The following is a 17,470-nucleotide window of genomic DNA, read 5'->3' as shown; positions in this document are numbered from 1 at the left end:
ATTTGATTATTAGATTGTAATAATCCATTCAGATAAAGTTGCCCTTTAAAAAGGATCAGTGATGAGTAATGCATTACCAAAAGAATAAATATCAAATGATAGAACCTCAAGAATCTAGTACACTTGTGAGAGAAAAAAGATATTAGGGTTTCCCTCTCTCAAATCATCTTAAGTTAATTACTGCCTGCCTAGAGGGTTTGCTCAGATCACCTCGGTACCTGACCCCAAATTTTGATGAAATTTTTGATGTCCAGATTGGATTTCAGTGTGCAATGTGGAATCAGTGACCTGATCAAAACATGATGAAGGGTCTTGCTGAGGCCATCCTGAATTCTACAAAAAATCTTTTCAATTCAGTTTCACAAATAGGAAAGGGCAGATAAAGTGCCCTAACGCCTCTTTGAAATCAACACACATCTTTAACAGTTAATTAATATTATATTGTTCTCCAACATCTGTAGCATGGTTACCATGGGATCATTTGGTTTTCATGAGTAGAAACCTTGTCCAGATCAGAGAGTAAATGAAAAAGCCTTAGCGGAGACCAGGGGGTGGCAGAGAGTGGGTTGGAAAAGAGAGAATTTTCACACACACACACACACACAAAAAAAAAAAAAAAAAAAAAAGGAAGGAGGAAAGGGGGAAGGGGAAAAGGTGAAGTGATAGAAACATTCATCAGACATTAATTTGTTCAAATGCTGAGATATGTATTCTCACATCCACTGTTTAATTTCATCCTCACACCAATCCTGCAAAACAGTCATTATCCTCATTTTCCCCCAAAAAGAAACTAAGTTCAGAGAGACTGAGTACTTCACCCAAGATCATACAACCTGTATTATCCTCATTTATGATTACATGCTACTGAAGAGAGACCCATACTGCTTAGAAAGTGAGCTAAACAGACTTCAAGTTCACATCTGCTTGATTGTATTGCTTTCCCTTTGCATTCAGTAGGTGTTTAAGAAAGGTGGCCCACTTTCAAATAGGAATAACCTTTAGCTGCAAACTGTATTGCAGATGGAAATCCTTCCTGGAAAGTAGTTGAGCTGACCCCCATTGACCACTCTCACCCACCTTCCAATCAGGACCAACCTCTTTAGGAGCCTCTGCTTGGATGAATTCTTCATAAATTTTCTTTGCCGTCTCAGCCATCTTGACAGGGGACTTGATTTTCTTGTAATCTTCACAGGCCATCCAGAACTCAAGATTCTCCTCACTGAATTCAGACTTCAGGAAACTTTTGAAGCTGGCAAGTCCATCTGGCAAGGAAAAAGGTTATTTGAGGAAATGTATTCTATCTGTCTATCATCTGTCTATCACTATATCCCATGTTGTAGCCTAGGTTTATTTATAACACATTTCTGTTATTTGTGTGATAACCTGACTAAAGTTAACTCATTTGTTAATCATTACAAACCTAAGAGACAGAGGCTGCTATATATCCTATTTTACAAATGAGGTCAGAGAGATCAAGTAACTTTCTCTTAGTTAACCAGCTGGAAAGTGGCAGAGCTGGGATTCAAATACAGACAGTCTACATTTGGGTGATAAAAGTTTAACCGTACATAGCATTGAGGGACACTATGAGCACTAATGCCATTCTGGATACTTATCAGTTACCAAAAAGAAAAAAAATACACTTAAAACTTGATTTGGTAGTGTAAGTAATATTAATGTTTATTCTCATGTATCAACTACTTAGTTTTTTTCTTTCTAAAGTTGATTTTTGGAGCAAATATTATGTTCCAGGAATTATGGTAAGTAAAATGGACATGCTACCTGCCCCAGTGAAGATTCTGGGAAGGTAGAAAAGAAAATGAAACATACACAAAAAATGTATACACAATGAAAGACAGCAATATGAAAGACAGCAAGAGTAACAAAAAGGGTTCTAACCTGATTTTACATTTAAAGAAGGCCTATATGAGAAAGTGAGACAGGAGATCTGAAGGAGGAGTTATAGGGGCCTGACGAAGGGGGCCCACATGTAGAAAAGTTACTACACCCATCAGTGAAACATCAGTCTTTAACACATATTAAATTAAATGTAAGTATGACTGTTGTGGTTCTGTTTTCAGAGTACTGTTGCTCATGTAGAATATGTTTCAGTTTGTAAATCCATATCTCCTGCATTGAGGGCAGATTCTTTACTGTCTGAGCAACCAGGGAAGCCCATATATACATACATACATATATATATAAAATGCAAATATACATATTAGAGATTCTTGGGTCTGATCGTTTTGTTTTCTTTTTCTTTCTTCAAACCTTGTTCTGCAGCTCTAAGCTCCAAAGTGGTAGATAAGTTGAAGGCAAGGTCAGGAATTAGGAAAGCAATGAAGAGGAACAAAGGAAAAATCATTTTATATCTTCAATGTTTTCCTCCTTTTAAAGCTGACATATAGATAGACAGTTAGATATATATATCTAGCTAGATAGAGAGATATAGATAGATAATTGATAGATAGACAGACACTTTTTTAACCCCAATTCTAACAAATCTGTATGTACTGAGAGAATCCATGCACATTTATTATGTAAGGTAAGTGGACTTCTAAAGGAAGGAGAGAAAATTTTCGTTCCCCACAGACTATATCAGATTTACAGGCATGCCTGGCCTGGCGTTTGCCTCCCAGGCTGAAGGCTGGACTGACTGGAACCTCAAGGTCTACATTTCCTCTAACTTGTTCCTCATCAGAAGGCACCTCTACAATTTATTATTTTACTTGGAGAACATAGTCATGTACTGAATTCATTTCCTTTGACCTAATTTCTATTTCCATTCTTCTTGAATATTTCTCCCTACTTCTTTTTATAGATTCTAATTTTCATTCATTAGTCATTGCCCAGTACATCGATTTCAAACAATATGCACAAAATATCATAATTAAGCCAGAAATATAGCATTGTCATTTTTCAATTTTTCTTCTATACATTTTGTCTTTATATCCCTCACAGTTCCCAGCAATTGAACTCAATTTTAAAGAAACAGGATTGCTAAATTATAATTAACTTGGATTAGGGTAACTGACAATTCTGGATCCAAACAAGAAACTTCGCATTTTAATCCCTTCTCCCTATACTTAATATAAAAACATTTTTTTTTAATGGAGCAACACCTAAAAATACATTGGGGAGTGATGGTAGGTATCAAGAACAGTTTTTTCTAATAACCGACCTAGAAGAATTGCTTTAAAACCACTTAATAATGTTCACCAGAATAAGATCACATGTATTTTCCCTCACTCCTGCCCATATTTCCAGCACTATGGGATTTCATAAGCCTTTCAGGTATGACCTAAATCAAATCCCTTATAATTATACAGTGGAAGTGACAAGTAGATTCAAGAGACCAGATCTGATACAGAGTGCCTGAAAAACTATGGATGAAGGTTCATAACATTGTACAGGAGGCAGTGATTAAGATTATCTCTAAGAAAAAGAAATGCAAAAAGGCAAAATGGTTGTCCAAGGAGGCCTTACAAATAGCTGAGAAAAGACAAGATGGGAAAGGCAAAGAGAAAAGGAAAGATATACCCATCTGAATGCAGAGTTCCAAAGAATAGCAAGGAGAGATAAGAAAGCCTTTCTCAGTGATCAATGTAAAGAAAAGAGGAAAACAATAGAATGGGAAAGACGAGAGATATCCTCAAGAAAATTAGAGATACCAAGGGAACATTTCATGCAAAGATGGGAAAATAAAGGACAGAAAAGGTATGGACCTAACAGAATCAGAAGATATTGAGAAAAGGTGGCAAGAATACACAGAAAACCTCTACAAAAAAGATCTTCATGACCCAAATAACCATGATGGTGTGATAACTCACCTAGAGACAGACATCCTGGAATGTGAAGTCAAGTGGGCCTTAGGAAGCATCACTGTGAACAAAGCTAGTGGAGGTGCTGGATTCCAGTTGAGCTATTTCAAATCCTAAAAGATGATGCTGTGAAAGTGCTTCACTCAATATGCCAGCAAATTTGGAAAACTCAGCAGTGGCCACAGGACTGGAAAAGGTCAGTTTTCATTCCAATCCCAAAGAAAGGCAGTGCCAAAGAATGCTCAAACTACCACACAATTGCACTCATCTCACACCCTAGCAAAGTAATGCTCAAAATTCTCCAAGCCAGGCTTCAACAGTACATGAACCATGAACTTCCAGATGTTCAGATTTAGAAAAAGGCAGAGGAACCAGTGATCCAATTGCCAACATCCATTGGATCATCAAAAATGCAAGAGTTTCAGAAATATATCTACTTCTGCTTCATTGACTACACTAAAGCCTTTCACCGCATGGATCACAACACACTGTGGAAAATTCTGAAAGCGATGGGAATATCAGACCACCTGACCTGCCTCTTGAGAAATCTGTTTGCAGGTCAAGAAGCAACAGTTAGAACTGGACATGGAACAACAGACTGGTTCCAAATCAGAAAAGGAGTATGTCAAGGCTGTATATTGTCACTTTGCTTATTTAAATTATATGCAGAGCACATCATGAGAAATGTTGGGCTGGATGAAGCCCAAGCTGGAATCAAGATTGCCAGGAGAAATATCAATAACCTCAGATATGCATATGACACCAACACTATGGCAGAAAGTGAAGAACTAAAGAGCCTCTTGATGAAAGTGAAAGAGGAGAGTGAAAAAGTGGGCTTAAAACTCAACATTCAAAAGCCTGTTCTATACATCTGTGTCTCTTTTGCTGTCTCGCATACAGAGTTATAGTTACCATCTTTCTAAATTTCATATATATGCATTAGTATACTGTATTGGTGTTTTTCTTTCAGGGTTCAGGATGGGGAACTCTTATATGCCTGTGGCAAATTCATATTGATGTATGGCAAAACCAATATAATATTGTAAAGTAATTAACCTCCAATTAAAATAAAAAGGAAAAGAAAAGAAAAAAAAAACCCTCAACATTCAGAAAACTAGATCATGGCATCCGGTCACATCACTTCATGGCAAATAGATGGGGAAACAATGGAAATAGTGACAGACTTTATTTTGGGGGCTCCAAACTCACTGCAGATGGTGACTGCAGCCATGAAATTAAAAGACGCTTGCTCCTTGGAAGAAAAGTTATGACCAACATAGACACAATGTTAAAAAGCAGCGACATTACTTTGCCAGCAAAGGTCCGTCTAGTCAAAGCTATGGTTTTTCCGGTAGTTGTGTATGGATGTGAGAGTTGGACTATAAAGAAAGCTGAGTGCCGAAGAACTGATGGTTTTGAACTGTGGTGTTGGAGAAGACGCTTGAAAGTCCCTTGGACTGCAAAGATATCCAGCCAGTCCATCCTAAAGGAAATCAGTCCTATTCACTGGAAAAACTGATGCTGAAGCTGAAACTCCAATACTTTGCCGACCTGATGCAAAGAACTAACTCATTGGAAAAGACCCTGATGCTGGGAAAGATTGAAGGCAGGACGAGGAGGGGACAACAGAGGAGGAAATGGTTGGATGGCATCACCAACTCGATGGACATGAGTTTGAGTTAGTGATGAACAGGGAAGCCTATTGTGCTGCAGTCTATGGGGTGGCAAAGAGTCGCACACAACTGAGCGACTGAACTGAATGAACTGAACTGATATGTTATCATTTAGTGACACAGGAATCAATAGTACATGCTGAAAGAAAAAATAAAGACTGAGTTCTCTCTCTGTCATCCTTCAAGTTTTTATTGTTTCTTAAACAAAAGGTGTCAGTTAGTCTCTCAGAGAAGGCAATGGCACCCCACTCCAGTACTCTTGCCTGGAAAATCCCATGGATGGAGGAGCCTGGTGGGCTGCAGTCCATGGGGTCGCTGAGAGTTAGGCATGACTCAGTGACTTCACTTTCACTTTTCACTTTCATGCATTGGAGAAGGAAATGGCAACCCACTCCAGTCTTCTTGCCTGGAGAATCCCAGGGACGGCAGAGCCTGGTGGGCTGCCATCTATGGGGTCGCACAGAGTTGGACACGACTGAAGCGACTTAGCAGCAGCAGCAGCAGCAGCAGCAAGTTAGTCTCTGCTGAAATGAAAAAATTCCCAGGCACTTTCTAGCTGCTGGGAAATAATGATAGGAATGAAGTCTTATGAGCTCCCATACTGTCAGGTCTAAGACTGCAGAGGAAGCAATAACTTCACAGCACAAGTGTAGGGCAAATTAGCTCTCATTAGCCTCATGTCCCCATAACATAGTGATTCAGGCATTCTGAATCACGCTTTCCACATCTTTGAAAAAGGTAGAGCTAAAACTCTAGTCCTCCAAAACATTGTTATTTATGACCTGAGGATACATTCCAGGATGCTACAGCAATAACATTTACCACATTACCAAAACATCCTAGACAAGGAATGAGCTCAGAAAATAAATTTCCAGTGTATTGAATCCATTTCCTGGATTCACATAAGAGAAGTGATCACTTCCCCCACCCCGCCCCCACAATGGGATTATTTGCTACTATAACTCTTTCTCCCAGGATGCTGTTGATTATCTGAGTTCAAGGTTGGAGTTTCATTTATCTTTGCCCCTCTTTCAAAAGCATCCCACCTCTTAGTGTAAATCTGTGGATCTAATATTTAATAAAGGTTCAAATTGAATAAAATAAGACTCCCTGAGATAAAAATTTCCTCCTATGTCTCAAAACTGAAGAGCACAAACATTAAGGAAAAATAAATTTGCTGATTTTGCTATTACTGCAGTATTTTATTTCATGGGCAAGTTACCTAAACTCTCTCTGTCTCAGTTGCTTTTTCTGAAAAATACAAATTGTTTGCATATCTAAGTGCTAAAATTATTGAAATCATTAGATAACCTAGTATATGCAAAATGTATAGAACAGTGACTGGCACATGATGAATAATAAATGTAAGCTATTGCTTTTTTATAACTATTGCTTTAAAGAAAGTTGTGACTACCAGTGAGTAAGATGATGATAAAGAACAGCCAGGCAAAAGAAGGGAGAAAATTGGAAATCAAAGAAGAGAAGTAGAGGAGAATGCAAAGACAGAAACAAAAAGAGGAGCCCAGATCCAGGCTATTCCATTCCCCGTGCAAGAGTCCAAATCTCAAAGATGTTTCAAGAAAATGTTCTGACCTTTTGGAATTCCTGGGGCAAAGAGTTTCACATAAAAACTGGTGCACTGGGACAACCCAGAGGGATGGTACGGGGAGGGAGGGGGAGGGGGGTTCAGGATGGGGAACACGTGTATACCTGTGGTGGATTCATGATGATGTATGGCAAAACCAATACAATATTGTAAACTAATTAACCTCCAATTAAATTAAATTTTAAAAAATGAAAATGCTCAGTGGAAAAAAAACTTGTGTGGCTACTGGGTTATGTTTCATTCTTCCTCTGCTCTTAAAAATAGTCACATGGAAGAGTTTAATGTCACTGTCTCATTTTAAACTCCCACATGCAATCTGTTTTTGTATTTAAAAAGCAGTGTATCAGTTATGTGCCCCATGGACCTTCAAAAAGAAAACAGATGGTTCTGTATATAAAACTGAAGACGAAAACATAAGAAATTGGTGTTTTTTCAGAACAGAGTCAAATATACTGGGCAATTAAAAAAGATTTTGAATAGGTTATTAGGTATGACCTATTAGGTTTTAATAGGCTTAATATAATCGGTAAAAAAATAAATAATTATTCTGTATACAACACAGTATTGTAAATCAATTATATATCAATAAAGAATATTTTCTTAAAGAAAAAAGAAATAACCTTATGGAAAAGATTGAGTAGCAGCTTAACGGTCTTATTTTTTTAAAGGTTTGGTACCAACTGATTTCATTTTCACTCAAAAAAATTTTAGTAAAACATGGATTTAAGGAAGGCTTGAGGGACTGTATCAATGATGAGAATCAATATCCTATATTTGCACAAGTGAATGTCAAATGTTCCTCATAAGTCAACAAACGTGACACTCTCTGAGGTTAAATGACTTAATTTATCAAACAAACATGCAAGAAGGAATCATGATGTTTCTAGTGCGTGTTTTTCAAATGTATCTTTCTTTACTACCTATTCTGAACCAATCATAGCTAATGTCAGAACCATAATAGTTCTGGTTATAGACCATTAGTTTTTGCAGATTCAAAGAATATCTCATAAGAACTGAGTTGCCAAAATTTGGCTTAGTTATTCACAATGCATGAAAGTTAGTGTGTGGGGAAATATGTCAAAAATTGTTTCTTTTAGGTTGATGTTGTTGGGGTAGAATTACTTGGGCACGCCTATCATTTCACTGGTCCTTCTTTAGAAATAGAGAGAAGCAGAGACAAAGGGGCAAGAGAGATAGTGTCATAGAAGCAGAGATCGACGGGAAAATGGAAAGACAGAAAGGAAGATGGAGACAGAAACACAAGAGAGAGAAAGGGAGGCGGGGAGAGAGAAATGGAGGCCGGGAGGGAGAGAGAAATGGAGGCGGGGAGGGGGAGGCTGTCCTGCGCGCCCGGGGCACCAGCTCCTGTAGGCTCAGGCTCTTTTCCATTCCTGTGATATCTCTGTATCCATACCAGAAACGCTTTTTATTATTTGTGCTGGTTTGAATGGATAAATACCCTTTCAAGGAAAGACTTTTGACTGGAACAGTTATCAAATGTTTTCCTAATTATTACTTGGGGAAATTGTCCAAATCTTAAAAGTATTAATTACTTAAGAAGATAATGATGTGGAACTTAAGATTATACACACACATATATACTCAAGACACATATATAATACAGATAATTTTAAAATATTATATCTAATTAAATAAAATGTGAATATTATATATTTGCACATACATATATATGTATATACATATTTCTCCTTTAAGAAGCAAAAAATATTACTGCAAGAATATTGGATCTCAAGCTCACACCATGGAAATCAACTATTTGCAAGCTGAAAAACTTCAGTCCCAAAATGCTAAGTATTAACACTAAGTGCCTCTGGCTTAATTCATTCTAATAGTTCTCTATCTCCTAAAAGCCTGAAACATAAAAACATGTAGCCCTAAGGATTAGTGTGATTGAAAAGGATTGTGAATGGGCATATAAATTTATATCTTTCTCCTTAATAGCTTTAAAAACATGACTCCAGTTCTTCTAATTTTGTTTATTGATAGTAGCAATAAATACCTGTACCCAGGGTATGCATAATTCATTTGTCAGGTATTGGCCCTAAAACCGCAGGTAACACATAAATATTTATGATAAACATAAATATTTTTCTCCTAGTTGACTTTATGAAATTTCTGTGGCCAAGAAGGATAATGAAGTCATTCATTAACCCAGTTATTCAATAAACATTTGTTGAACACTATATGCATCAGGGCTGAGTATTCTGTTTAGCATAAGAAATAAAAAGAAAATCAAGTAACTGAATCACTTTGTAGTACAGCAGTAACACAAAATTATAAATCAACTATACTTCAATAAACTTTTTTTAAAAGAAAATCAAAAGTTGATAATATTGAGAAAGTTTCAAATTAATGACTTTGGTGTTCTGCTTCCAGATATTAGATACTGATTCTATCACAGGTAAACAGAAGATGACCTCACCAAAAACAAGACAAAAAATGTTGTTTGTATACATTTCATCATACATTCTTTGCCACCTATTCTATGTCTATGAATCTTGATGGTCCTGTGGGAAATATTTTTTAAATCCTTATTTTCGCAAAGCATGGAACAAAGTTTTTATAGTGAAAATGGAAAAATGTGAGTTAGATAATTTACATAAATACTATTTTTAGGGAGAATGATTCAACATTTTTGCATTACCGTGCACTTCCTGTTGTGAAATTATCCACATGAAAAAGACTAACTCCTGGCTGTCAATGAGTTTATAATCTGTTATAGGAGGAAGATGCTGTGATCAGAGCATGATGCAGTGAATAACAAGTGGCTGAAAAATGTGCAAACAAACTGCTCTGGAAACTCAGAGGGAGCATCAGTCATTCTGGATGGTCAAGGAAAACTAGGCATTTAGTATTTAGATTGGCTCTAGTGGGAGAGAATTTCAACTAATAGAGATATGAATACAAAATATTCTAGTCAAAGGGATGACACATAGAAATGGAGGGGAGAACAGTTCAGTTTGCCTGCAGACAAGCAATAATAGTTACTATGGATAATTTTAAGAACTAGAAATTTAAGCTTGATACTTCAGACCTTTGGAGTCAGTAGGGATTTTGGATTGGGAAAAGGCAAATAGTGCTCAGGTGTATTGGTATTAGCTTGGAGAGGAGTTCTTGCTTTCACTTTTGTCATGTCTTGAATGAAGATATAAAAGTCATGCTGCCAGAAGAGGAAAATAAGGTTCGAGAGGTTAACAGCCTGTGGCTGGTTACAAAAGCAATTAATAGCAATTTGAAATACCACCCAACCCATGCCTCAGAGTTTAGTGATATGTACACGGATACACCCAATCCATATCAAGCCATTATGAGGCCAAGCTGGAAGATGCAGTGTCTCTATTTTACTAATAAAAAAATTAAGACAAACAGAGGTCAAACTACTAGCTCTGCTCATTCAAGTAAGCAGGACAGATGGGAATACAACTTGTACTCAGGAGCGAGCCAGACAACTCATTTTCACATTGTCCTAAAGTGAGCTAGATAATCATACTCCCTTGACATCCTTGCAAAGTTGAAGAAATATCAAAATTTGAGAAGGCACTGGCAACCTAAAGCTGCCCTATTTTGGGGCTCTTTCCCCTGACCTTTAATAAAATAATTCAAATTTATGGTAGTTCTTTTTTCCCCTAACTTACAATTGTTCTGCAGGAGCTTGTCCAGGGAATCACGCCACTGCAGGGCCTCGTCCAGCGAGGGTCTAAATTAAGCATTAGGAAAGAAAAAGGAGACAGAAAAAGTTGCATTAGAAGAAAGTTAACCACATACACCAACAATGACTTGGACCTGCTTTTCTTTGAAATATTATAGTTGATGACATGCTCAGAAAAAGAGAGTTACAGTTGTTTTATTCTGATCAAGTGAGTTTGATGAGCTGGGTTTGATTTCCTATATCTATCTTGCACATTTTCATCTTTGTTGAACAATTTGGTGAGGGTTGTCGCTTTTCAAAATCAGAGTGTATTTGTCATGAAGCTGTGTCTTGATATTCTTGGGTATCCCATGACAGTGTCTCTAATTGTGGTCTTTTCTTTCCAAATGTAACTGAATAAAATCCAGTTTTCCTACTGTGGGTCTTGAACTCATGTTCCCTGCTTCATCAGGGCTAAACTTTAAACACCAATTTAATCCACAGAGAGCACTTTTTTCTGATCATTGCAGGATTTATTCATTTCACACATGCCTTTTCTCCCTGGCTTACAAGGAAATCTGCTTATTAAAGCTACAGAACTCCCAGTGGGAGATTATATGCTGACAACCAAGATTTTAGAATCCAATAAAAAATAGATAAAACCGAATCTCAAATAATACAAACAAATCATCGGTACAAACTAAAGCATGCATTTAGGAAGAAGTTTGTACTGCATATGTATAACCAGGGACCCATGAGGCTCAGCCTTAGCCTGAGGTCACTCAAAGAGCATTTCTTTCACATTGACAGCCGATTGCCATCTCATTGGGGCTGATGGAAGATGCAAGGTGTGAAGCTGCCTCCTGGTGGGAATAGTACCATACCAGGTCTACATTGAAAAAAATCTGGAATTAAAAAAAAATGTGGGGGGTACTTCTCTGGTGGTCCAGTGGTTAAGACTCTGGGCTTCCAGTGCAGGGAATGCAGTTTGATCCCTAGCCAGGGGATGTGGTTCGATCCCTACTAAGGTCCCATATGCCGCATATCATGGGTAAAATTTTTCTTAAAACCCAGGTGCATTTTCCTGCCCAAACAGAACACAATAATGTTTTTTTTTTTCTTTTTTGTTTTTTTTTTGTTTTTTTTTTTAAGATTTACTCTTTCTGGGAAGAAAAGTGGTGAGACTGTGAATCAGTTCAGTTCAGTCGTTCAGTCGTGTCTGACTCTTTGTGACCCCATGAACCACAGCACACCAGGCTTCCCTGTCCATCACCAACTCCCAGAGTCCGCCCAAACTCATGTCCATTGAGTCAGTGATGCCATCCAATCATCTCATCCTCTGCTGTCCCCTTCTCCTCCTGCCCCCAATCCCTCCCAGCATCAGGGTCCCTTCCAATGAGTCAACTCGTTGCATGAGGTGGCCAAAGTATTGGAGCTTCAGCTTTAGCATCAGTCCTTCCAATGAACACCCAGGTTTGATTTCCTTTGGGATGGACCGGTTGGACCTCCTTGCAATTCAAGAGACTCTCAAGAGTCTTCTCCAACACCACAGTTGAAAAGCATCAATTCTTTGGTGCTCAGCTTTCTTCACAGTCCAACTCTCACATCCATACATGACCACTGGAAAAATCATAACCTTGACTAGATAGACCTTTGTTGGCAAAGTAATATCTCTGCTTTTGAATATGCTATCTAGGTTGGTCATAAATTTCCTTCCAAGGAGTAAGCGTCTTTTAATTTCCTGACTGAAATCATCATCTGCAGTGATTTTGGAGCCCCCCAAAAAAGTCTGACACTGTTTCCACTGTTTCCTCATCCATTTCCCATGAAGTGATTGGACCAGACGCCATGATCTTCATTTTCTGGATGTTGAGCTTTAAGTCAACTTTTTCACTCTCCACTTTCACTTTCATCAAGAGGCTTTTGAGTTCCTCTTCACTTTCTGCCATAAGGGTGGTGTCATCTGCATATCTGAGGTTATCGATATTTCTCCCGGCAATCTTGATTCCAGCTTGTGCTTCTTCCAGCCCAGTGTTTCTCATGATGTACTCTGCATATAAGTTAAATAAGCAGGGTGACAATATACAGCCTTGACATACTCCTTTTACTATTTGGAACCAGTCTGTCGTAAATAAGCCAAAAATGGGAGTAACAAACTTGATTAAGTAATCTTTAGTGGTTTCATTTGCCTGACTAGAAACACAGATGTAATGAATCAAAAACTCAACAAGAATTCCTTGGAAATTTATTTTTAACAAGAAACTACCTTCTCCCTCCCTTTTCCTTTTGGTTAAAGGAAATCAGGGAGGAGAGACGAGAAATAACATGAGGAAGGAATTACAAGCATGCCCCTATATTTTTCTGCCTCATTTTATTTCTAACCAGAAAAGGAGCTATTTTCTACAGGTCAATAACTCCTCTGGACTCTTCTATATTACCTCATACTGAGAATTTCTCCTTTGCATATACTATTTTGTACCTACATTTTTTTTCACATATAGCCTTATCCATCTTAATTTTTTCACTGCAGTCGGTTTAGTATTATGCATATGACACCCACCAAGTCTTTATTGATTGCTGACAGAAACAAGAAGACATTAAATAATTGAATAAAAGAAACAGAGCAAAGGGAAGACTGAATTGCCTTCTGATTTTATAAATGCCGTTGTAAAATGAAGTCACCTTCCTGTCCTCCATCTCCTCAGGCTAGTGTGGAGGGGCACAGGGAGAAGAAATGGCAAGAGCAGGCGCACCAAACTCAGGCACGTTACCACATCCAATTTGTCTCAAATGGTTTGCTAGAATGAGACTAATGGTCACTATCAGCAGCACATCACAGCCAAGATTAAATCCCTGAAAACGATGTGTGCAGAACTTGCTTGGGGGTAATATCAGTCCAAATTGATTCAAGGACACAGTCAAGCAGAACACATCCCCCACAGCATGAAGCCTAGTACTCTGATTACCAGCCTAGGAGGTGCCACAGGTTCATCCTGTTCTGATTCTCAGAATTTTCCATTAAATCTGACTTCTTTGAAACAAGATAGGTGCAGATCTAAATGACCAGTAAGTATCCTGGTTTACAAGGTCATTGCTGACCACAGAGAGTGGACATGGAGTTTCTGTCTGTGGATGTGGAGGAGAGGAGGAAACCAGTCCAAATGAAAGGCAAGATAAACATTTATAGAGATGCTTAACTGTTTTATAATAGCCAGTGTAAATGCCACTTGGTCCAGGAAGTGATGATCTCAACTGGAAGAGCTCTCTGTCTACTGAACTCTTATCACGTTTACTTTTTGGATCTCCTACAAGGCAATGATACTCACTGCCTAGATGAGCATACTCCTGCCTAGATGCCATAGCTTGTTAGTCACAGAGAGATTTTTCCATTCTACTTGTCTGATGGTGCATTCCCTGAAGCATTAATCTACCTTGCAATATGCATGTCAGATTAATGCGTAAATTAATAATGGTTCAGTTTGCCCAAGTTTAGTCTAATTTATGAAAGCTACAAATTACCCAAAAACTTAGACTACAAGTATTTTAGCCCTATGAACCGTGACTATAGCTATAAGCAACTCTGGCACTTCCTTAACCAGAACCATGGGAGAATATCTTATTCTCTCTAACCACTGATGGTTTTCTGTTTTATTTTCTTCATTAAAAAAAAATCTACATAGTCTCTGGCACATATTTAAACTTGCTTGATAATGTTCTCACTCTTGACAAGAAAAATGAAATCCAGGTTATTTATTGGCATTTAAGTGCCTGTTCAGCCCTTCCTTCTTTCCTGCAATATGTCTGCCCACGTCCAGCCTCAAGTTCATAGACATTTATTGAGGTTTCACCCCAGGACCAGCAGTGACCTGAGCACTGTGGATGGGAATACAAATAAACACACCTGCCACTTTTTGATGTCTATTCACAGGTCAGACATTGTGCATCCATCTTTAATCCTCACAACAAAGCTCACTTTGCAGTTTACCAGGCTGGATGGAGTATGTGTAGGACAACCCTTTCTAACTGTTCTTCCCTATGCACAGTCTAGGGACTTTTACATGTACAGGTCATTCTAGAGTTATAAAGTGGTAAAACAATAACAAAAAAGTAGGTAAAAATTAGTGACCTTGACAGAGAGAAAAGGAACATCTAGAATATGAAATAAACTATAAAGATACCTACATCATCTCCTAAGCATTTTGCAATTGATTATTCCATGAGCCATGATAACAGTTATCGTAAACTATATTTTCATGGTTTCATGATATGTTTATTGTTTATTATGAGGACGTATAGAGGAGTCTTAGGGAATGCTCACATATAGAGGGAGGGCAAAAGTGGGACCCCTTAGAGAGAGAGAGGGCAGGGGGAGAATTTAAAGTTAGAAGTTAAGGAGGACAGATTTAAGATGGCCAACTGGTGAGCAGAGTCATATCCAGCCCACAAGTCAGGAGTTAGTCCTTAATGATAACAGTTTCAGTGAAGTAGTAAGGTTTAGACCTGATAAAGGGAGTTGAAGAAGAAATGGAAAACAGTGATTTTCCATTCCTAGAGTTATCCAATGAAAGCAAAAGGAAGGAATAGGAATAGAAGAGGTGAAGTGCTTGTGGCTGGGGGTGGCAGGGTGCATGTTTTTCAGAGTGGAGCATGGGACTTGTTTGGAGCATGGGAGGGGGAAAAAAGCAGTCAAGAGTACTAAAATAGTAACAGAAGCTGGCCTTGGGCAGGAGGGATATAGGCAACTTTTTTTCTATTTTTTCCAATGGTTCAATTTTTTATTTTTCTAATGAGAGGAATGAAATTATATTTTAAAAAGAGAAAATGCCTTTTTTCTTTTAAGGGACTGCTTTTTATAAAAGATGAGAAGAGTTAAAAATACCTTCCATCCGGAGAAAGTCTATTTTCTCCTCTGAGATTTATTTTCTTCTCCTTGAGAAGAACGTGGGTAAAAAGAAAAAAATACAGAGAATCTTGAAAGTGAGGAGAACAGAGATCAGTTGAGCTCATGCAGAACACAGTCTTCTCCTGCTCGTTAAAAGGCATGGAAACGTGCCAAATATAAGGTAGTGAAAGGGGTTTAGGAGTTTGGCAGAAGATGAGAAAGCTTTGTAGTGGTCACTGTTAAAAATGCAGTAAGAGACACACAAATATTCTCTAGGGATAAGGATTTTTCCAAAACAATTCAAACTTCTGGAAGAAAAAGGGGGCTGGAAGACAAGAGAAGAAAATCATCCAGTAAACGTCAGCCTCAGGTTTTCTTCCAAAACTGCTTCTCCCTGAATCCCTGTTCAGCCAAATAATTCAAGTATCTATGTAGGATATTAAAGCCGAGAATCAAAGCAGAAAATGTAGCACTATATTTATTTTTTAAAAGTTAATTCCAACAGATCAATAAACTCCGCATTGTTTATTTCAAAACAGACTTTTTGATCTTCTGCTATAATGAAATATGGTTCTTATTCTCTCCCAGTGCCTGGTTCCTGCTCTCCACATTAAATTAACTTCCCTTTTTCTAAATGCAGAAAATTCAATTATGCCTCACTTCCGGTTTGGGATCACTTTGAAGTAATAAAAGGAGGAGAGTGGAAATATCCACTTAGATTGATGAAAAAAAATTTAAAAGGAATAACCCATCTCTCTAGCTCTCAAACAATCCAACTACATTAGTGTAAAGGTCATTTGGAGAAAAGATTGGCCAATTTATACAAATGCTACATTTTAAAAGAAATGGAGGTTCAAAGGCATTCCTCTATTTTTACCACACTTCTGTGATCTCTGCAAAGCTTTTAGGTAGTAGAGTGAAGGGTCTTGAATACATTTAGTTCTTCTTCTCACTTTCCTTTCTTGATTTTAGGGGTATCATTGTTTTAAAGAAAAGATGGAGTGTGTTTGTCTAGTCAGTCATCGGCTGTGTAGTTCGTGGACCAACAGTAAACATCGTGAATACTGTGAGTAGTGATATTACGTTACAGTAATGTCAATGAGATTGTGGATTAGGGTCACTGCCATAACATCTTGAATCTTTGGAATTATAGTTTCCCTCCTTGCCTAAATATGTGGGGGTGGTTGGGGAGGACTGCAGAAGTCCTATAGAAATATTAATTTACGGACTAGGGAAGAGCTGTTTGATGTACTTTAAATAGAAGCATCTGGTCAAGTATTCATTCCTGCACCAAGGAACAGTCTTTATTTCCTCTGTGAGACCTTGAAGGGACAATGAGTTGGAGAAGAAACGATTAGACTTAATTGTCTGTCTTGATGCCAGCCTCTTCTTGAGGGAACTGTTCCCACTTATATCTCCTTGCTGAGGAAGCAGTCTTGGATATTTCCAGAGCAGGTGAGCATCTGGTCATCGTAATTAATTGGATCAAGAATGCTCACCTCACCCAAGGACAGCAAGTGAACAGATATTTTTAACCATACTTTTGTGTCAGAAGTAACTGATGAGGTGACTGGTGTCATTTTATAAGATACGGCCCATCTCTCCAACGATGTCCCAAGATGGGGTCTTATCTTTTTTGTTTAAGCATCCTGCCAGTAAGCAATATTATGCTCCATATACAGGAGAGTGTAAAAAAAAAATCCTGTTTATCAATACAAACAAACTCTCTGAGGTCTCTTATGTCCCTTGGTGAGTCATGGAAGGGAGTAGTTCTACAGAGGGATGGTTCTCTCCACTTGAAGAATAGCCATTCTCCAGAGGTAGAGAGTGGAATCCATA

At 38.0% G+C, this 17,470-nt stretch overlaps 1 protein-coding gene across 1 annotated transcript in view; it reads right to left on the bottom strand.

Moving 5' to 3' along the window:
• RGS5 (regulator of G protein signaling 5) overlaps nt 1-17,470 on the bottom strand; it is a 52,425-nt gene that overhangs the window by 3,407 nt on the left and 31,548 nt on the right. Inside the window, exons 3-4 of the mRNA XM_068965758.1 lie at nt 10,757-10,818; nt 1,096-1,262 (exon numbers count right to left, since the gene is read on the bottom strand). Coding sequence (XP_068821859.1) covers nt 1,096-1,262; nt 10,757-10,818 — 229 coding nt within the window. The remainder of the gene's footprint in view (nt 1-1,095; nt 1,263-10,756; nt 10,819-17,470) is intronic.

This window comes from Capricornis sumatraensis, chromosome 2 (genome assembly GCF_032405125.1).
Source record: "Capricornis sumatraensis isolate serow.1 chromosome 2, serow.2, whole genome shotgun sequence".
NCBI lineage: Eukaryota > Metazoa > Chordata > Mammalia > Artiodactyla > Bovidae > Capricornis > Capricornis sumatraensis.
The sequence above is the reverse complement of the archived record's forward strand: the minus strand, read 5'-3'. Positions and strand labels throughout refer to the sequence as shown.